Source organism: Mobula hypostoma, chromosome 9 (assembly GCF_963921235.1).
Source record: "Mobula hypostoma chromosome 9, sMobHyp1.1, whole genome shotgun sequence".
In the NCBI taxonomy this organism is placed as follows: Eukaryota; Metazoa; Chordata; class Chondrichthyes; order Myliobatiformes; family Myliobatidae; genus Mobula; species Mobula hypostoma.
Genome location: NC_086105.1, coordinates 109,007,281 through 109,029,739, shown reverse-complemented (window position 1 = coordinate 109,029,739; position 22,459 = coordinate 109,007,281). Strand labels below are relative to the sequence as shown.

The 22,459-nt window shown below is 36.5% G+C and overlaps 2 protein-coding genes across 2 annotated transcripts in view; one reads left to right on the top strand and one right to left on the bottom strand.

The window, feature by feature from the left end:
* The window catches only part of tbl3 (transducin beta like 3), an 85,027-nt gene extending 69,435 nt beyond the window's left edge, over positions 1-15,592 (top strand). Inside the window, exons 20-23 of the mRNA XM_063058864.1 lie at positions 2,514-2,585; positions 12,400-12,558; positions 13,278-13,368; positions 14,127-15,592. Coding sequence (XP_062914934.1) covers positions 2,514-2,585; positions 12,400-12,558; positions 13,278-13,368; positions 14,127-14,493 — 689 coding nt within the window. The 3' untranslated portion in view covers positions 14,494-15,592. The remainder of the gene's footprint in view (positions 1-2,513; positions 2,586-12,399; positions 12,559-13,277; positions 13,369-14,126) is intronic.
* An 88-nt stretch (positions 15,593-15,680) lies between these two features.
* noxo1b (NADPH oxidase organizer 1b) lies at positions 15,681-22,208 on the bottom strand. The gene is made up of 8 exons (XM_063058865.1): positions 22,093-22,208; positions 21,868-21,948; positions 21,704-21,779; positions 21,280-21,460; positions 20,928-21,130; positions 19,637-19,735; positions 18,513-18,645; positions 15,681-18,048 (listed from the first exon to the last, which is right to left on the bottom strand). Exons 1-8 carry the CDS (start codon positions 22,153-22,155, stop codon positions 17,397-17,399), a joined length of 1,488 nt encoding a protein of 495 aa, XP_062914935.1. The 5' UTR covers positions 22,156-22,208; the 3' UTR covers positions 15,681-17,396.
* Positions 22,209-22,459: the final 251 nt, after the last annotated feature.

The window sequence follows — 22,459 nt, the reverse complement described above, 5'->3', positions numbered from 1 at the left end:
TGTCGAACTCTTACTCTCACCTAGTCCCACCGACCTGCACTCAGCCCATAACCCTCCATTCCTTTCCTGTCCATATAGCTGTCCAATTTAACTTTAAACGACTATATCGAACCTGCCTCAACCACTTCTGCTGGAAGCTCGTTCCACACAGCTACCACTCTCTGAGTAAAGATGTTCCCCCTCATGTTACCCCTAAATTTTTGCCCTTTAACTCTCAACTCATGTCCTCTTGTTTGAATCTCCCCCACTCTCAATGGAAAAAGCCTATCCACGTCAACTCTATCTATCCTCCTCATAATTTTAAATGCCTCTATCAAGTCCCCCCTCAACCTTCTACGTTCCAAAGAATAAAGACCCAACTTGTTCAACCTTTCTCTGTAACTTAGGTGATGAAACCCAGGTAACATTCTAGTAAATCTTTTCTGTACTCTCTCTATTTTGTTGACATCATTCCTATGATTCGGTGACCAAAACTGTACACAATACTCCAAATTTGGTCTCCCAATGCCTTGTACAATTTCAACATTACATCCCAACTCCTATACTCAGTGCTCTGATTTATAAAGGCCAGCATACCAAAAGCTTTCTTCACCACCCTATCCACATGAGATTCCACTTTCAGCGAACTATGCACCATTATTCCTAGATCCCTCTGTTCTACTGCATTCTTCAATGCCCTACCATTTACCATGTATGCACTATTTTGATTAGTTCTACCAAAATATAGCACCTCATATTTATCAGCATTAAACTCCATCTGCCATCTTTCAGCCCACTCTTCTAACTGACCTAAATCTCTCTGCAAGCTTTGAAAACCTACTTCATTATCCACAACTCCACCTATCTTAGTATCATCTGCATACTTACTCATCCAATTTACCACCCCATCATCCAGATCATTAATGTATATGACAAATAATATTGGACCCAGTATAGATCCTTGAGGATCTGTTTAATTTCGAAATTTTTTGGGTCTGTTTGCCCGGTCTGCATTTTAGCCAGAGAGAGTGCAAACCAAGTTAATTTGCTTGAGCTTAATTATCATAAACTTTAAATTGAAACTACACGATTCTTGACATGGAAAAAATATGCTGCTCAGTTAAGTGTAAATTATTGAACTACTAGCAATAAATAGGCATGTTTTACTGTGTTGGGCTCATGGCCAAGTGGTTAAGGCGTTCGTCTAGTGATCTGAAGATCGCTAGTTCAATCCTCAGCTGTGGCAGCATGTTTGTGTCCTTGAGCAAGGCACTTAATCACACATTGCTCTAGTGTCTGTGCGAGGAGTGGCGCCCCACAGACTTCCAATCTGTGCCTTGTAAGGCATGAAAATGTCCGACGCAGGCCTCTGAGCATGGTCTGAGTCGATGTTCCCTCCTCCCTCCTTTTATTGAGTGCTTAAGCTCATTAATGATTAACTGTTACTGTTGAGTGGCCTCCTGAGTCCAGACCTCTCAGAGCTACTAATAAAAATCATAATTTTTACACCATTATGTCTCCTTGAAAATACAAATTTTAGCATTTTATATGGTTATGGCAACTTGCCTGTTGTTAATTTAACTAGATAAATGTATTATTACATCAGTGATATTAAATAAGAGATTTGAATCAGGTAGAACAGTTAAAGGCCTAAAGATGAAATTAATTATCATAGAGTTTTTGAAACCATGATGAAGTACTTGATTGTTCTGTTCCATGGAGGAGTGATTCAGGTTAGAATGGATAAAGTAGGTCTACTTGGCATGAAGCAAAGAATGTTTAGAGGAGATTTGATGGATGTGCGTGGGATCATGATGTGTTGACAGGGTAAGTAGAGAAGGATGATGCTGTTAGCAGATGGTTGATGGTTTGGATGTAAATTGAAAGTAATGGAAAAATATATAGTGCAAATATGATAAAAGTATTTAGAGTATCATCTGAAATTTGTTCCCTGTCAGATTTTTAGAAAAAGGTTCTTCAACTAGAGATCGTAGTGTAAGGGTGAAAGGCAAAACATTTAAGGGGAACTTGAAGAGAAACATCTTCACTTAGAGGCTGATGAGTGTGGAACATGCTGCCACCGCAAGTGGTGGATGGGTTTTCTTTTTCAACATTGAGAGAAGTTTGGATACGTACAGTTATGGGAGGGGAGTGGAGGGACTATGGTCCAGGTGCAGGTTGATGGGACTAGGCAGTTTAAATGAGTCTGCACGGTCTAGATGGGCTAAAAGGGCTGTTTTTGTGCTGTAGTTTTCTCAGACTATACGAATTTTAAAAGGGAAGTGAATGGGCATTTGAAAGTAAATGTCAGGCAGGGGAATGGGATGGACTGAATCCCTCCATGGGGAACTGGTATTGATTCAATGGACTGCAGGAAAGAGCTATGATTATGAATATAGCTTCTTATATAACAGTTGAACTAAATGCAGCTGACACCCATCCAATGGTCAATAATAATTGAACAATAAAATAAACTTGTTTGCACATAAAATATAATTAAACTAAATATTAATTCCTGGTACATTTTCTTATAGCTCTTCTTGCTGAATGTAATGGAAAAGAAAAACTGGAGTCAACAATCCTCAAGTTGCGACAGGATCAGAAAGGTATGGATGTATCATGATACACAAGAGCAAAAAGAAGTTGCTGGAGGAGTAGGCCATCAATCCTTCAAACACTTACTATGATCATGCTGAATCTGAGCTGGCCTCAGCTACCTCTTCTGTGCTATTTCTGCTTATTGCTGTGTCCCTTAATCTGTTGAATATTGATCCATCTCCAGTTGTAGTTAATCAGAACCCACTACCTAACAAGGCAGAGAATTCCACAGATTTACCATCCATTGCAAGAAGTATAATTTCTTTTTACTTTAGTTTTAAGTAAAGGGCCCCTTATCTTTGCTCACAACTCTCCCACTTACAACACCTACAGTTGCATGAAAAAGTTTGTGAACCTGGTTTTCTGCATTAATTCTGCAAGTGTCACTCCACTCTTCAAAAAGGGAGGAAGGCAAGAGAAAGGAAATTATAGGCCAGTTAGCCTAACCACAGTGGTTGGGAAAGTGTTCGAGTTTGTTATTAAGGATAAGGTTTCAGGGTACTTGGAGACTAATGATAAAAATTACTCAAAAGCCAGCATGGTGTCTGTAAAAGGAGATCTTGCCTGACAAATCTGTTAGAGTTCTTCAAAAAAGTTACAAGCAGAGTGGGCAAAGAGGCAGTGGATGTCATTTACTTGGATTTTCAGAAGGCATTTGATAAGGTAGCACACATGAGGCTGCTTAACAAGATAAAATCCTATGGTGTTACAGGGAAGAAATTGGCATGGAGAGAAGAATGGCTGTAGGCCGGAGAAGACGAGTGAGATTAAAGGGTGCCTTTTCTGGTTGGCTGCCATTGACTAGTGGTGTTCCTCAGGGGTCAGTATTGGGACCACTACTTTTCACATTATTTGTCAACGGTATATATAATGGCATTGATGAATTTGTGGCAAAGTTTATGGATGACATGAAGATTGCTGGAGGGGGAGATAGTGCTGAGTAAGCAAAGCGATTGCAGCAAGACGTGGACAAATTGGAAGAATGGACCAAGAAGTGGCAGATGGAATACAGTGTTGGGAAATGTATTTTGGTAAAAAGAATAATAGTGCAATCTGTTATCTAAATAGGGAAAAAATTCAAACATCCGAGGTGCAAAGGAACTTAGGAATCCTTGTGCAAGACTCCCAGAAGATTAGTTTTACAGGTTGAGTCTGTGGTAAATAAGGCATATGCAATGTTGGCATTTATTTCAAGGGGAATAGAATATCAAAGCAAGGAGAAAATGATGAGGCTTTGTAAGACACTGATCAGGCCGCACATGGAGTACCGCCAACAGTTTTGGGCCCTATATCTCAGAAAGGATGTGTTGTCATTGGAGAGAGTCTGAAGAGATTCAGGGGGATGACTTCACGAATGAAGGGGTTAACATATGAGGAACATTTGTCAGAACATTTGGGGGATCTTATTGAAACCTATCGAATGTTGAAAGGACTAGATAAGGTGGATGTGGGGAGGATGTTTCCTATGGTGGGGGTATCCAGAACTAGAGGGCACAGCTTCAAGATTGACGGACGACCTTTTAGAACAGATTTAAGGAGGATTTTTTTTAGATAGAGAATAGTGAATCTGTGGAATGCTTTGCCACAGACTGCAATGGAGGCCAAGTCCAGGCCTTGAGACAGCAATGCAGCCCCAAACCATGATGCTCCTTCCGCCACGCTTCACAGTTGGGATGAGGTTTTGGTTTACTGTGCAGTGCCCTTTTCCCTCCAAACATAGCGGTGTGGACTTCTGCCAAAAGGTTCAACTTTTGTCTCATCTGTTCACAGAACATTGCCCCAGAAATGTTGTGGTCTTTTGCAAACTTGAGACGTGCGGCAGCGTTTTTTTTTTTTGGAGAGCAGTGGTTTCCTTCGTGGTGTCCTTCCATGAACACCATCCTTGTTCAGTGTTTTTCTTATAATGCGCACATAAACAGAGACTTTAGCAAGTTCTAGGGATTTTTGCAGATCTTTTGCTGTTACCCCTGGGTTCTTTTTCACCTCCTTCAGCATTGCTGGATGCCCGCCGTTCGGGAGTGTGGCAACAGTACTGAATTTCCTCCATTTGTAGATATTTTCTCTTACTGTTGACTGATGAACACTCAGGTCTTTAGAAATGCTCTGATAGCCTTTTACCGCTTGATACATTTCTACGATTCTTCTAAGTTTCTCCAAAAGTTGTTTGCATTGAGGCATAGTGTACATAAGCAGATCCTTCTTGAAAAGAGCAGGCTGCGTCAGGAACCTGACTTTGTGTGTCTTTTTTATTGAGCAGGGCACCTCTGCAACCCACACCTCCAATCTCATCTCATTGATTGGAACACCTGACTCCAAATAGATTTTGCAGAAGGCACTACCCAGAGATTCACATGCTTTTTTTTAACATAGTCTGTGATTGTTGAAATGATGTACTCAGTATTGACGAGAAGAAGTACAAACCCCATTTCGAGAAAAGTTGGGATATTTTCCAAAATGCAATAAAAACAAAAATCTGTGATATGTTAATTCACGTGAACCTTTATTTAACTGACAAAAGTACAAAGAAAAGATTTTCAATAGTTTTACTGACCAACTTAATTGTATTTTGTAAACATACACAAATTTAGAATTTGATGGCTGCAACACACTCAACAAAAGTTGGGACAGAGGCATGTTTACCATTGTGTTACATCACCTTTCCTTTTAATAACACTTTTAATCATTTTGGAACTGAGGATACTAATTGTAGTAGATTTGCAATTGGAAATTTTGTCCATTCTTGCTTGATATAAGACTTCATCTGCTCAACAGTCCGTGGTCTCCGTTGTCTGATTCTCCTCTTCATGATGTGCCATACATTTTCAATAGGATATAGATCTGGACTGGCAGCAGGCTAGTCAAGCACACGCACTCTGTGTCTACAAACCCACGCTGTTGTAGCCCGTGCAGAATGTGGTCTGGCATTGTCCTGCTGAAATAAGCATGGACGTCCTGGGAAGAGACGTCGCCTTGATGGCAACATATGTCTCTCTAAAATCCTAATATATGCCTCAGAGTCAATGGTACCTTGACATACATGCAACTCACCCATGCCATGGGCACTGATGCACCCACATACCATCACAGATGCTGGCTTTTGCACTTTTCGCTGATAACAATCTGGATGGTCGATTTCATCTTTGGCACGGAGAACTCGACGCCCATTTTTTCCTAAAACTAGCTGAAATGTGGACTCATCTGACCACAGCACACGGTTCCACAGTCTTTCGGTCCATCTGAGATGAGCTCGGGCCCAGAGAACTGGCCAGTGTTTCTGCGTAGAGTTGATGTATGGCTTCCTCCTTGCGCAATACAGTTTCACGTTGCATTTCTGGATGCAGCGACGGACTGTATTGAGTGACAATGGTTTTCCGAAGTACTCCCGATCCCGAGTGGCTGTAATTGTCACAGTAGCATGATGGTTTCTTAGGCAGTGCCGCCTGAGGGCTTGAAGATCATATGCATTCAACAGTGGTTTCCAACCTTTCCCTTTACGCACTGAGATGTCTCTGAATCTTTTCACAATATTATGTACTGTAGATGTTGAAAGATCTAAATTCTCTGCAATCTTGAACTGAGAAATGTTCCTTTTGAACTGACTAACAATTCTCTTACGAATTTTGGCACAAAGGGGTGAGCCGCGACCCATCCTTGCTTGCAAAGACTGAGCCTTTGATGGACGCTACTTTTATTCTTTTCAAATCTTTTTATTGTATATATAGGAAAAATAACATGAGTACATCAAAGTAACAACACTTACAATGCCTCAAAAAAACCCATCATCTTAAAGATTGAAAACAAAATTTTGTGAAAACAAAAAAAAAACCTGCTGAGCAGGAAAGTGAGAATAAAAAAAGAGAACCCATTAGGTGTACAGTCCCGGAGCCATGCATCATACAAAAAGCTTCTACAAATAAACATCAAACCGCCAGCAAGAAAAGAAAATATACTAAAAGAATTTACAATTAGATCATGGAAAAATTATATCAATTAACTCAAATGATAATAACGAGCAAATGAGCCCCATCTTTTCTCAAAATCAAATAAAGGTTCAAAGGTTCGACTTCTAATTTTCTCCAAACTAAGACATAGCGTCACTTGAGAGAACCATTGTGACAAAGTGGGAGCTGATGTATCCTTCCACTTCAACAAAATGGCCCTCCTAGCTATCAGTGTAACAAATGCAATAACATGTTGGTCAGACACAGAAATACCTTGACTATTTTGAGGAACTATTCCAAAAAGCACAGTTAATTTATTAGGTTGTAAATTAATTTTAAGTGCTTTAGAAATTGTTGAGAAAACCGACTTCCAGAACTGTTCCAATATAGAACAAGACCAAAACATTTGTGTCAGTGTAGCTATCTCAGTTTTACATCTATCACAATGACTATCAACATTAAGAAAGATTTTAGAAAGTCTCTCCTTTGTCAAATGATAACGATGTACAATTTTAAATTGAATCAATGAATGGCTAGCACAAATTGAAGAAGAGTTAACCAACTTCAATATCCACATCCAATCCTCCGTCATAAAAGTCAAATTAAGTTCCTTTTCCCAATCCTGTTTAATCTTAGACAAAGGACGCTTATCCCATTGTAATAGTAAATTATAAATTCTTCCAACAGAACCCTTAATCAAAAGATTCATACTCATAATAGTATCCAACAGGTCAGCCTCCAATATGTAAGGGAAATTACTTAAATATTTTTGTAAAAAATGTCTAACTTGAAGGTAATGCAGAAAGTGTGAGTATGAAAGAGAATATTTATCAATTAATTGTTCAAAGGACATCAATCTATCTTCTTTAAATAAATCCAAAAAAGAATTAATACCTTCATTTTTCCAAAGTAGAAAAATTGGATCACTCAAAGAAGGCTTAAAAAAGTAATTTCGGTAAATTAAACTACAAAGTTTAAATTTTTTAAGATTAAAAGAAATTGCGGAACTGGAGCCAAATTTGTAAAGAATACTTAATCACAGGAGATAAGTTTAAATTAACAACTTTACCTAATTGCATAGGTAAAGGAGCCCCCAATAACGAGGTTAAATAAAACTGTTTTACAACTTTTAGTTCCAGGTCTACCCAAATTGGCCGATTACACTTATCAACCCAGTATAACCAAAAAGACATATATCGCAGATTAACAGCCCAATAATACATTCTAAAATTAGGTAAAGCAAGACCTCCATCCTTTTTCAATTCTTGTAAATGACATTTACTAATTCTTGGTCTTTTATTATTCCAAATAAAAGATAAAATAATAGAATCAATCCAATCAAAAAACTTCCTAGTCAAAAAAACAGGAATATTCTGAAATAAATATAAAAATTTTGGTAGAATCATCATTTTAACTATATGAATACGACCAACAAGTTAAAATATAAGTGGACTCCATCTACTAAATAAATACTTCATAGAGTCTACTAAGGGAGCAAAATTAGCTTTATAAAGATCCTTATATTTTTTAGTAATTACAATACCTAAATATCTAAAAGAGTCTGAAACTTTAAAAGGAGTATTATCATATATGGAAACAGAATCATTTAAGGGAAACAATTCACTTTTACTAAAATTAATTTTATATCCTGAAAAACCTTCGAATTCATTAAATAATTTTAACAGGGCAGGAATGGATTCATCAGGGTTAGATATATAAACCAATAAATCATCAGCATAAAGAGAGACCTTATGCATGGGTTATTCACAAATATCCCATGGATATTTTTAGCCTCACGAAGAGCAATAGCAAGGGGTTCTAATATTAAATTAAACAACAAAGGACTTAATGGACAGCCTTGCCTTGTCCCCCATGAAAGCTGAAAAAAAGGAGACCTACATTGTTAGTAACAACAGTAGCAATAGGGGCTTTATATATCATTTTAATCCAATTATTAAAATTAACACCAAAGCCAAATTTCTCTAAAACATTGAATAAATATTTCCATTCGACTCGGTTGAACGCTTTTTCAGCATGCAAAGATACAACACATTGTGGAATTTTAGAAGAGGATGAATATATAATATTAAGTAGTCTCTGAACATTTGAAAAGGAATAGCGACCCTTTATAAAGCCTGTTTGATCTTTACAAATAATTTTACCCAAAATATTCTCCAACCAATTGGCCATTATCTTTGACAAAATCTTAGCGTCAACATTCAGTAATGAAATAGGTCTATATGAAGCACAGTCAGTAGGATCTTTATCTTTTTTAAGTATTAAAGAAATAGAGGCCTCATAAAAAGTAGAGGGTAAGTCACCTTTCACAAAAGAATCCTTAAACATTTCCAACATATACGGAGAAAGCAACTTTCCAAATTTTTTATAAAATTCTACGGGATAGCCATCAAGTCCTGGGGACTTACCAGATTGCATTGAAAAAATAGCTTTATGAATTTCGGCTTCAGTAATTTGAGCATTGAGAATCTTTTGATCCTTAGCTGAGATTTTAGGAAAAACAGTCTTTCATAAAAAAGCATTCATTTTAGAGGAATCTAACGGACATTGAGATTTATATAGCTCAGAAATAAGTCTTGAAAAATCTTATTAATTTCTTCATATTCCTGAGCTAAGGTACCATCTTTCCTACGAATTTTCATGATTTGCCTTTTGGCTGCAGCCATTTTAAATCGAGATTCTAGCAGTTTATTATCTTGATCTCCAGACATATAAAATTGGCTCTTTAACTTAAGCAAATAACCTTCAATGGGATGAGTTAATAACGGGTTATATTGTGATTGAACTTCCACCCTTTGTTTAAATAAATCAGTATTGGGGGAAATTGCATAAATATTATCTAAATCTTTAATTTGTTTTGAAATTCTATCTAATTCTGCTTTAGTTTGTTTTTTAAGTTTAGCTGAATAAGAAATAATCTGACCGCGTAAAAATGCTTTAAATGTATCCCATATAACTAATTTAGACATAGCCCCTATATCATTAAAAAGAAAAAAATTCTTTTATCTGGGTTTCAATGAAAGTGAGGTTTTAACACTAGCTAAGAAGCGGGGATCGATTATAATATAATCGATCTTGGAATATTTTTTATAAACGTGTGAGAAGAAAGAATATTCTCTATTGTGGGGATGAAGGTACCTCCACAAATCAATCAACCCAAAATCAATCAAAAAGGAATTAATAAATGACGCGGATCGATTTGGAAGTCGCTGATTGGTTGAGCTGTTATCAATCATAGGATTTAAACAACAATTAAAATCCCCACCCATTATGAGCATATATTCATTTAAATCAGGCAGTAAAGCGAATAGCTTTTTAAAAAAAAGGATCATCTAAGTTAGGACCATACAAATTAACCAAAACAACTTTTCTATTACAGATTGTTCCTTTAACAATTAAAAATCTACCATTAGAATCTGATTCAATATCCTCTTGAATAAATATATTAGGTTTAATGAAAATAGACACGCCTTTTGTTTTACTCTGAGAAGTAGAGTGGAATTGCAAACCATTCCACCATCTAAAAAAATCTATTTTGATCTCCTGCCCTGATATGTGTCTCTTGAGCAAAAATTATATCAGGTTGGAATCGGTTAATAATTTTAAAAGTCCTCTTTCGTTTAATAGGATGATTCCAACCACGTACATTCCAACTTATTATATTAATCCATTTGAACAGCATACTATAATTTCGTTCTATTTTATACATGCACAAAGCGCATACCAATACAGGATGATCAAAGGTGGCGGTGATGAAGAATACAACCAAATAAAAAACATGCTTGCTCCGGAACCACCCAGTGGAAAAAAAACTAACTCTAAACCCACCCACCCACACCCGGAAACCCGAAAAAGGCAAGCGATCTACGATAGAATTCAAAGCTGCTGACTGTCTGTGTTTTCTTTCCCTCCCCCCAGTTAGTAAAAAAGTAGAGTGACCTTGTGAAAAAGACAATAAAGTCCCAGGAAAAAAAGGTATTTACATTCCATCGACTGATAAACAAGAAAGAACCAAAATAATGTTATCTCTTAGAGAGAAAAACCAGTGCCATGTTTAAGTTTAATATTAATTCCCTAAAAAAGCTTTAAATTCAATTATAAAATGTTATAATAGAACAGAAAAATATATAAAAAGCCCTATTAGTAGGAAAAACTACCAATTAGCTACGAAGTATTAAATTAAAGGAACAAATCGCCTCATCTTCTTTCCTCAATCATTTGAGCAGAGATACTTAAACCATAAATCTTTCCAAAGGAAAACTAATAATATGCAATAAAGAATTGATAGAATGGTAGGAAATAAAGTGTGGAAAAGCTTACCAAAGTAAGCCGTGAGATCTCCATCTTCAGCTCCTTCCTGCAGCCCAACAATTCTTATATTCCTTCGTTGAGACCTAGTTTCCAGGTCTATAATCTTATTTTGATATCTTTCCAAATGAGTTGTAGCTTCAGACAGCTTTTGCTTAGTTATCTTCAATTCCTCTTCGTGTGAAATAACTTGAGTTTCCAGGTCTTTAAGTTTTCCCAGAAATGACTTCATTTCATTACTATTCTTTTCCAGTTGGTGTTTAATTGATCCATTCTGATCCTTAATTGAATTCAGTGTCCGAATGATATCTTCAGCCCACGATGGCATTTCATCAGATCTTTCCTTTTGCACCTTTCCTTTCCCATTACCTTTATCACTAGGTTCAGGTAAATTCTTCCCACTTCTTGTAGACATAGACATATTGATCACCCTCAAGAATCAACAAGTAAAAATTTTAAATTCAAAGCTTAAACTAGGGGGAAAGAAAGAAAACTAAGTGCAGCAGAAAGATACTGCTACTCCCTTGGCAGACAGGGGCGGTCTTCAGGCGCTACTTTTATACCCAGTCATGATACCTCACCTGCTACCAGTTAGCCTGCTTAATGTGGAGGCTTCCAAACCGGTGTTACTTGAATATTCTGTGCACTTTTCAATCTTATTTTAACTCTGTCCCAACTTTTGTTGAGTGTGTTGCAGCTATCAAATTCTAAATTTGTGTATATTTACAAAATACAATTAAGTTGGTCAGTAAAACTATTGAAAATCTTTTCTTTGCAGCAGGTAATTAGGAAGACAAACAATCTATTGGCCATTATTCCAAAAAAGATTAGAGAACAAGAGTAAAGACATCTTGCTGCAATCATATGGTGACATAATAAACTGTAGATGCAGGAATCTGGGGTGAAAAACGAACAAACTCAGTGGGTCGAGCAGCATCTGGGGAGACAAAAGGATAACTGACATTTCAGGTCAGGAGCCGGCATCAGTCAAACTATTTTGTATGTCACCAAGTGTAAGGTGTTCTACCATTCAGCGTTAGTAACACCATTTTATCATTTTCAAGCTCTATTAAAAACTTGGTTCTGTTTTATTAATGCAGCTAGAAATGGATCACAAACATCACCATCTTTACTGTGTTAAGCCAGCATCTACCAATAACAAGATTTTAAGTACTTGAAAATTGCATTTATAAGAACTCCATTGGACCACCTGATGGTTATGTTGGTATATTATAATTAATTACTTAATCAAAAATAATATCTAACAGTAACATAAAATGTTTAAATGCAATTTCCGTAGAGTGAAATTTATACCTGATCTTATGTTTAATATTATGCACTGATTTGGCTAAATTCAGACAGATAAATTTTGGAGGCAGCATGTCTATGTGCAGTTATAAGCTGTTACAAATTTTGTTGCATTGTCTCCTATGATAAGATTGACTATTGCAGTCATTTTTTCTAAAGCTGTGTTCCACTGTATATGTTGTATATACTGTAAGTTGCATGCTGTAAATGCATCTGAAAAATTAACTAGTGTGCTTACTTTCCTTAGAGTCTGTTTTAAAGTACTGCATGGTATGGAACACAAACTCTAAAAACTGCCTTGAAGCTCAGCACGTCATCCAGATCCTCCTAAGGAATGAAACTCCTGAGCATCTTCTTCAGTACAGTGGAATTAAGGCTGGTCTGGAGGCACTGATTCCCTATACTGGTAATTCTGCTATTTTACCATTGATGTAATTTAGTTTGATTTCAGTCAGTCTCATTGGGTGTAGCTGTCATTGCTGTTCAGTATTACTAGATTGAAGAGTTAGATAGTGCATAAAATATGAGTGATTAATCCATTAATTTCATCCCTTCCCATCATGTGTCACTTCTGTCATTGACATAGATTCCCATAGGGTATTAAACTTCATGCAAATCATTTTAACAAGGACTGTATGAAAGGTCAAGAGGAAGAGCATTTGGTATTTTATTGCTCATGATTGTTTTTACTTCTGATTTTTGTTATCATGCTTTATCATATGACTAATTTCATTTTATTGTGCAAGATGTTTTATTTCTGAGAAACGTTATCTGAAATGTTATCTAAGTTAATGAGTTCAGATTCAAATCAGATTTATGGATTGTGCTTTAGTTACTACCTAGCCCCAGAGCTGTAAAGAATGGTTAATGTTTCTTTCAATTTATGATGGTTTTGTTGTATGCAATTACCATGCTTGTAAATTTTTACTGCTTAGCACCAGTATATGCATATCTAAAACTAGCAGTCAGAAAAGCCCAGAGTCATGCTATAGTGATTACTTCCATTATTGAATCTCAAGTGATCTTGAAATGTTCATTACTTTACATCAATTTTGGGTAGGTGATAATTAGCTTGAAGTGACTCCTCTTTCTTGAGTTGATTTGCCTTTTATTGAATGCTTACAGAGCGCCATTTCCAAAGAGTCAGCAGGATGTTGCAGGCTTCTATGTTCTTGGACTATATGTGGCAGAATATGAGACTGACTGGGAAAGCCAAGTACGTACACACCATATATAACTGTAAAGTGTGTCATGGCAGTGTTTGAACTTATCAGGGAGTTGCAGTAAATTGTAAATTCCATTGATACTGTTAATTTCAATGTAAATGAGACCAAGGCCATATCCTGTATAACCTCCAACTACTTTGAATTTCTCACAAAGGGTTTCTGCTTTATTACGACATCAAGACAACAAACCAAACCTGCAGATGATTTCTGAACATTGGTCTTCAATTGCCTTGCAGTCTTTATCACTTATGACGAAACTGCTTGACTAACATATCTCTAGTGTTGCCTAGCTGAAATGAGATCTCTTTCTTTTCTCTTATTTCCTCACTAATTGTAAACGCAACATTTTCAAGAGTTCTTACTGCCATTCTTTTACCTTTGCACACCTCTATAATTTGTACTTTCTCATTGCACACTACAAGCTGTCAACAATTCTGTGTGGACATTGCACCCATTCTCTTCTCTTACTGCAGATAAATTTCAGAAATAGTTATATCACATTCCTTATTTAATTCCCTAGTGTTCTCCAGCCACAGCAACCAGTGCTTTTGAGTTCTACCACCAATTCTTGATGTTATTCTAGCTAAGCAATGCTGCCAGCGTGTAACAGAGTGTGTAGCATGTTTACAACTGATAGTTTGAGAGTAAGCAACAATTGTCAAAAGTACAACAACTAAGGAAATTAGAACTGTTGATCAATTAAAGATAATCTTGTCATTGAGTTGCCACTTTGGTATTTTTCCCCCAGTGATACTGATCTACAAACTGACGCAATGGAGATCACGCCATCATTTCCATTTGACAAAACAGCTAATGAGAGTAAAAAGGCTATGATTATACCAACAAACGTTTGTACCCAGAGGTACGAATCTGAAGAAGATGACGACGATGGTACTAACTTTATTGCATCAGACAAAGGAAGTTGCAACAAGCCAAAGTGTCTCCCGCCTCGTGGGGAGTACTTCAAAGAGAATCTAGAGCCTCAAAAGGAAAGTGAGAGTGAATTGGAGGAAGATGAGAGTATTGGTGATCAAATAGAAAAAATAACTGTAGTAAAAGTGAAACAAAAGCGACCTAATATCAGAAAGAAATCAAAATCTGCCAAAAAGAACTGATGCTCCATCAACTTCCAAAATGCTGCAATCTTCATGGCGCACTGTAAGATTTCTTAATATTAACTGATTTGTATTTTGTTCCACCTTTGCATAACGTATGCATTTGGAGTTTTAATCCATATAATTTGTGAATTTCTTTCCTTCATATGAAAATAAGCATGTGATCTTCAAAAAGGACAATTCTAATTTTATATTTTCTATGCCAAAAATTTACAATAAAGTTTCCAGAATGTAAAGCACATTTTTTTAATGATTATGATCATCACTGGGCAAAACGTTGGTTTTCATGTTACAAAGGCTATCTGCGTGGAGTATTGTCACAGCTCATTTTAACCTTAGCGATGGTAAAAAGGATTCAAAAATTTCTCCATATAACTACAATATAAATTGTCCATATGTATGTTTTGTGCATTGGCATGCTGAATGTTAGTATTTCTAAAATAATGAAGAATCCATTTGAATTCACTTAAATGTTATCAAAAACGTACCTTGTGAATGTTGAATCATCTTCTCCTGGTCATTTTCTATCTTCAGCTTATAAAAAACTTTTCCACGGGCCATAGGGTGAGTAATCAAATTGGGGTAATACCAATGTATAGGTTGCCCTGAGATTCATATGAAGACTGCCCGACTTGCTGAGTTCTTCTTCCAGTTGTGTGTGTTGTTCATAAAGTGAAAAAGGTGTGTGAAATAGTCTACAGGGAAACTGGACTAAGATCCGCAGCAAAATTTTAATATTAAGTGTCTGATAAAAATTTTGTTTCAGGTCGGGCAATTAATGTTCATCCCACTTAATTTACAGTTGAATTTAATATACCATTTAATAGCAGAATGAACATTGACAAATCAAATGTGTCTTTAACACTGCAGATTTCTGTGATGCAGTCAATACTGCCTACAGACATTTTGCTGTGGATCCATGGCTACAAACAGCTGCTCTAAACCCTGGCCAAGCTAATGGGTCATTTACCTGGGATTTTGAAAATCAAAAATCTGAATGTGCCGTGAATCGAAAATGGGGACGAGCAGTAGCTTTTGATTGTATTACAATAATTTAAATAACCAATGCTGTGTGCAGACGAGATGTTGTTTTCTTTTCCAAGATAAGTCAAACAAGTTCCTTTAGACAATAAATGAAGCATATTTACATATAACACATACTTGTATAAGTTTATTAAAACTTGAAAATATAATATACGTGGTAAATTTAACATATTTGTAAAGAAAGTATACAATGGAACAAAGGAACCAGTAATACCTAAACATAGAAAACAGAAGAAGCAAAACAAAATATTTATCCTCCATGGTAACATGTCTTAATATAAGTAGGTGATAGATAATAAAAAAGTGTTTTTTTTCCATTATGGAAAATACAATACATTCAAATTTTAATTCAACAATTGTCTAACGACTGTATTCAGATATAAATAGCACTACTGATTTTCCTTTCAATAGGTGACAACGTGGTGTTCTTGCAATCTTTAAATTGTGCACAATGTTTGTCCATATGCCCGATTTCTGCACAAAGTGAAGGTACCACAAAATTTTACAGGTGAAGACCCAAGTTACAGTTACTGAAAGTTTAGTATAACCCTTACTGGATACTCAATATTTTGTTAATTCATTTTGAAAGAAAAAGCATACGAGCGAATTGTAGACACATCCTGTAGCTTTTTGTCAATTGACAGTTGTCCATTAAAAGTGTATTAGTTCACATTATTGAACTAACTTTTAACAATTTTGATGCAGTAAAATGGCATATTTGACTGTTTCAGGAGCAGTAAAAGAACTATGTTGTTTACACACTAGCATGGACAAACATTGTAATGGTGTGCTGCCTTTTAGAAGTATCTGATGGTAGATCCACATTTCTAAAAAAAAATTACAGCAACTGCAGGCTTCCAATTGAACACTTGTTTACATTTAAGCTTCATTGAAACACCACTGTATTTCCCTCACATATCTTGATCAAAGGAAGTTCTGACAGAGGGTCTTTGACCTTGAGTGCTGGCTCTGTCTCCGGCTCCACAGATGCTGCCTGATCTGCGGAGTATTTTCAGTTTTTATGTCATATTTCCGGAGTCTGGAGTTGTTTTTTTTTGATTCTCAAACTTGTATATGGTATCTCTAACTGAGAACTAATTTAATTCATTGAACAATTTGTATTAATTAAATTACTCAATTAAGTAATTAAATTTATGTACATTTAGTCATTATGATTAATCTATTAAAATTATTCCAATGTTCAGTTCACTATATGATTTTCTAGAATTATTTAATAATTATTATTTAATAATTCTAGAGTTACATAATCATATTCATTGAAGTTACACTAGTATGTAAATACCACCTCAGTTTATTTACCTATTTAGAAATATAGCACAGAATAGAGCCTTCCAGTCCATTGAGCCACACAACCCAGCAACGCCCAACAACTCTGATCCTACCTAATCACAGGACAATTTGCAGTGACCGATTAACTTACCCAATTCGTTTTTGAACTGTGGGAGGAAATTGGTGTACCCAGAGAGGATCGATCCCCGATGTTCCGAGCTCTAATAGTGTCACACTAACCACTACACTTCCCTGGTACAAGATAAAGACTGCAAAGCAGTTGAAGAATTTTAAGAAAATAATATGGTAGTTAGTGTTCTTTGTGATAGAATTTAAGGATTGAAATATTAAATTGTTTAAATAAAAAATGGCACATTAACCAAAACAAATCTTCAAACTAATAATGGAAAATCTGGCTACCAATTTTCCAAATGAATATATAAACACTACAGCTTCTGCATACTTTTGTTAACTTGCATATTGTTTCAATAGAAACAATAGTTCATTTCTCACTGAAACTCTCAATGAGTGATTTCAACTCTTTTGGAATGTTTAATGGCAAAATGATTTTAGGGTTCCATAATTATGTTCTTGGTTAATGTTGTACATCTTAACAATATTTCTTTTCTCTGTGGCCTTGGAGGTATCTTGGGTATTGGATTTGCAGCAGAGTTATTCTCACTTGTGGAAGGTTCAGGGATGTTTCTTAAATCACCCCGTTTATCATCAGAATCATTCAGATTTTTAGATTGGATTAGAGAAACTCTATTTTGGTTCTTTTCAAGCAGTTCCGACATGCCAGCAGAACTTTGATAGCTGTTGAGACTGTCTGAACTGCTGCCTTCAGATAAATGTGACCTGTGTGACCTGTTTGACCTTACAGTGGACATGCTACCATCATCACTCAAATTTTCTGACTGATCTGCATCATGAAAGTTTAACTCATTGTCAAATATGTTTTCATCATTCAAACAGTTCATAGATATTGATTTTTGCCGATACAGTCTTTTTCTGGCATTTTTGGTATTTGTAGTTGACAAATAATGGCTAGCATTGTCTGGATCTGCATTACTTGATTGAATATCTGGATCTTTGTCGGGAAGACTGAGGTTTGGGGTAGAATTGTACATGGTTGGCTTGGTGAGGAACTGATATTTTGAATGCGGGTTTCTGTACAACTGAAGATAGACAGATGGGACATATCCAGACCGTCCATTATACCTGTTTATCAATAAAATCATGAAAGTTAGTCTTTAAGATGCTTCACAGTTTTCAAAATGCACAGTGGTAAATTTAATGCTTTGTAACTTGTTGATACTAATTAGAGCACATTTAGAATTTCTCCCAGACTCCAAAAGTCATGATGCCTTTTCCTATTTAGCTAAGTCTTGATATAATGAAGGTGTTTTTAAGACTGAGTATTAACACTTGAAACAACAGTGGGAACTATATTTTATAACGTTAATTGCTATGAAGCATTTTGAGATATCCTGAATGGGATGATGATAAACTTTTTAAAAAGCTATTTTACTTTGTCACAAATTTAAATCAAAGGTTTTTGCTACATTTAGAAGCTACATAGTTATTAATAATTTCAAATCAAGTACAAATCTTGTTGATTAGATGTAATTCACAATTAATCGCTGACACTATTGGTGAAGAATTAAGAAGAAAGTAAGACAAACCTGGCAAGCCACCATCCATCAGGAGATTTCTTTAAGACTTCAACCATGGCTCCAACATGTATGGATAGTTCATCTTCATTCTTTGCATCATAGCTTTCAATAGCGTAATACGGAGATTCATAATCTACAGAAACTAAAAAAGACCAAAATTACTTTTTTCAAACATGCTGACATTGCTAAATAATTATTTGAAATATAATAAGACATTGCCTTCTGCTTAAATAAGAACTACAAAATATACAGGGATCTTAATTGGCTTTCATTTGTCAATTATAAAGGTAAAAGAGGAGAGAATAAGCACATCTTGACAATTTAAGACAATTTTCTAGAATGCAATTGATATTTTGGTTTAATGTCTCAAAATGTGTGTCTTAATTCTGCATTTTATTTCAGCCTGGATGTAGCACAGAATCAGACTCTGGAATTTAACAGCGTGATTGCTTTCATAGATACCAAACAGTGCCAAATTAAGAAAAAGATAGAAGAGGTGATTAAGGTTGAGGAGAAGAGATAAAGTCTACAAGTTAACAAGTGTGCAATTACAAACTGTCTACTTGCCTTAAATATTATCACAGTAACTTCATTATTTACTTATTATTACTGTTATTTTATTTTTTTCTATATTATGTACTACATTGAACTGCTGCTAAGTTAACAAATTTCACGACACATGCTGGAGATAATAAACCTCATTCTGATTCTAGTTAATATGCAAAATAATGAAAGTTTTCTAGAATACAAATTAGAAATTGTCAAGAGATTTGGATATTATACTGCAGAGATCGTATATAAATGATGTCCCTACAGTCCTTTGGTATTGATTTCATCCCAAATTGCACCATGCTGCTTTTGTTAAATCTAGTTTCCGTGTTACATGGAGACAGGAGACTGCAGATGCTGGAATCTGAAGTAACACACAAAATACTGGAAGATTTCAGAGACATAGCAGCCTACATGGAGGGAAATGGATGGTCAGCTGGGCAGCTGAAGAGTGCAAACATGAAATGTCCACTATCCATTACCCCTTTAGGTCGTCCCTGACTCACTGTCTTTCTCCAGAATCTTCTGTTGCTTCTGGGTGACACTCCAGTACTCAAAGAGATGCCTAGACATAGTGAACTTACCATCTACCTCACTCTCCAATGGCCCAGATAAGGGACTCCTGAGATAAGGAGCTGGAAACCAGGCTAACTGCTTCCTTTCATTTTCCACGAGCCACCAGCCTACAAAACACATGTTGTGACATTTTAGATCAAGAAGTTTTCATGTGAATACCTACATCAAACATTTATTGCTGTGATCAAATAATGCAGACATAGTGCTTCCCTTTGTAGAGCTTGCAATTATCGATTGGATTTCAATTCCTGCCTCTGTCCGTAAGGAGTTTGTACGTTCTCCCCATGACTGCGTCGGTTTCCTCCCGTATTCCGAAAAGACATACGGTTAGGGTTAATGAATTGTGGGCATGCTGAGTTGGTGTTGGAAGTGTGGTGACACCAGCCAGCTGCCTGGCACAATCCTCACTGGTTTGATTTGATGTAAACACCACATTTCACTGAATGTTTCAACGTACATGTGTCAAATAAAGTTAACTTTATCTTGGATACTTGATCTGCAGAGGGAGACAGAGTTAATGGTTCAGTTTCTGACGAGTGGTCATCAACCTTCAATGCTAGTTCTGCTTTTCCCTACATGTGCTGCCTGGCCTGATGAACAATTCCATTGTATTCTGGTTTATTCCCATCAAACTTCTTATCTGTTTTGGTGGTAATTATCACTTTCATTTTAATAAAATGAATTACAAAACATACTAGTACTTGCATTTGCTGAAATGTTGAACAGCTACACAAATGGTTAGTAGGAACCATCCACTAAAAATCATTTGGATTTGTTTTTTTCTAGAAACTTCCATTTAGTTACTAGAGTGAGCTATAGTGCCACATAACATTGTTTCTGCCACACCACACGTAATCAGGGCTGTTTTATATCATTAATATTTTCTGATGGAATTTTAAGATCCTTCTCCAAAATACATTTCATTGGAACTGCAGAATTGGAACCTTCCAGTAGAAGAGCTGACCGAGTCTCCTCATCCCAAACCAAACCACTTTGTATCACAATTAGTTCTCAAACTAAATCACAAACAGGAGAAAATCTGCAGATGCTAGAATCCGAGCAACACACACAAAAATGTTGGGGAACTCAGCAGGCCAGGCAGCATCTCTGGAAAAGAGTACAGTCGCCGTTTCGGGCTGAAACCCTTCAGTAGTCCCGCTGAGTTCCTCCAGCATTGTGTGTGTGTGTGTGTGTGTGTCTGTGTGTGTGTGTGTTCCTCGAACTAAATGATCGATTTCCAATCTCCTCCCGTGATGTGAGTACAAAGAGAATGTCTGGGTTTGTTTAAAAGAAGAATACCTGATGAGTTCTTGGTAATGACATCAACTACTTCGTCCTCCAACACCTTAAACGGATTGTTCCTGGTATCTTTTCCTTCATAAGTAGCAATGCATTTGTAACTCTCCGAGGCCATCGGCTGCGTGATGTTTTCGATAGTTTTCGCGCCTGTGCGCCTCCATGTGCTTCTTCTCCGTCCGATTGCAGATGGCATGATGATAACACTACAGTCAAAGAGAAGGTTTGTATCAATACAACCGGCCAACTGATCATTGGGGAATAATCTTTAGAGATCTGATACAGGGGTAACCAGGTTCAAATTCAAGTAACCCCTAATAACTCTTTGGATGGACTGATTTGTACTTAAACTCACCTGTCCGAGGGGAAAGAAGGCGCCAAGTCACTTTCGGTGGGGAGGAAGAATTGGATAACATCTTGATCCTCTGAGATTTTAACACTGCTTCGCAATAGCTCCGAGCAGTAATTCTCCAGTAAGCCCATTCTGAGGACGGATTTACTTACTTGGGTCCGTCGTTTTTCCTTCCGGGAAACATCTGCAAGGTAATCAGAATACTTCACATCCTGAACATCCTCAGCAGTCTAATAAGTAAAGCACTTTTGGCGATGGTTACTGAACAAATTGACGTGTAGATTGTTTTAAAGTAACGCGAGGCATGTAAAGTTTATCTCAAGAATTAAGATGATTTCTTATAGTTTTATTAATATTTACCAAAACCAACACACAAAATTCCGTAGTTTAATTTTGTGTTTTGATCTCAAGTGTACATTGATCCTACCTTCGAAGTTTGGAATAATTTGATCCGACTTTTTAATACGCCCTGCCTCCAACGGGTACTTCAATATGACCGTTTTCTGTCATTCAGAGGAAGTAAAATAGATAAATATGCCAGCACAACGGAAGAGGGGTTGTTTAAAATTCATCTAGTTTTGGAATACTTACATGGAGTTTCTTAAACTCGTCAAACGTTCTATACACTATAACATCATTTCGATCCGACCACAGAACGGAGGCAAGGTAAGACTGTAAATGATAAAAAGAAGGTAAGTTATATATAAATACTTACATACAGCTGTTAGAACTATAAAATAACACGGGGAAGGAGGACAACATTTTAACGTTCGATACTCGAATAATACAGGACGGGATAGTTATAAAATAGATTACCTTTTGCCTTTTGTGTCGTATTAATCCAATGATTCGAACATTGAGCGGAAATCTTCTGTCCATCTTTACTGCGAGTAGTCTGTTGCTTCAGCAGAGCTCTGAGTTTGTGATTGATTACTGAGTATTTATGGGGACACCTGTTCCTCCCTCTTTCCCAGCCAAGTGACGTTACCGCCGGCAGCCTCAATATTCAGACCACTCCCGTGCGTAGTCATGTGCTGAAGTTCTTGTCTGCTGTTGTTAGCCGGAAGGAAATTCTATAGTGCGGGTACTACTTGCGTCACCTGCAGTGGGAAATGTTTTGCATCGTAAAATTTCAGGTAGGCTGCAAAATACTCGGGAAATAGTCCCGTAGGCAGGAAACCAA

Coding starts and splice junctions, on each gene's coding strand:
- noxo1b (XM_063058865.1), bottom strand. CDS start 22,155: ATGGACAGAAGATTTCCGCTCAATGTTCGAATCATTGGATTAATACGA. Junction 21,780..21,867: donor ACGAGTTTAAGAAACTCCAT/GTAAGTATTCCA, acceptor TCTGAATGACAG/AAAACGGTCATATTGAAGTA. Junction 21,461..21,703: donor AATTATTCCAAACTTCGAAG/GTAGGATCAATG, acceptor ATTACCTTGCAG/ATGTTTCCCGGAAGGAAAAA.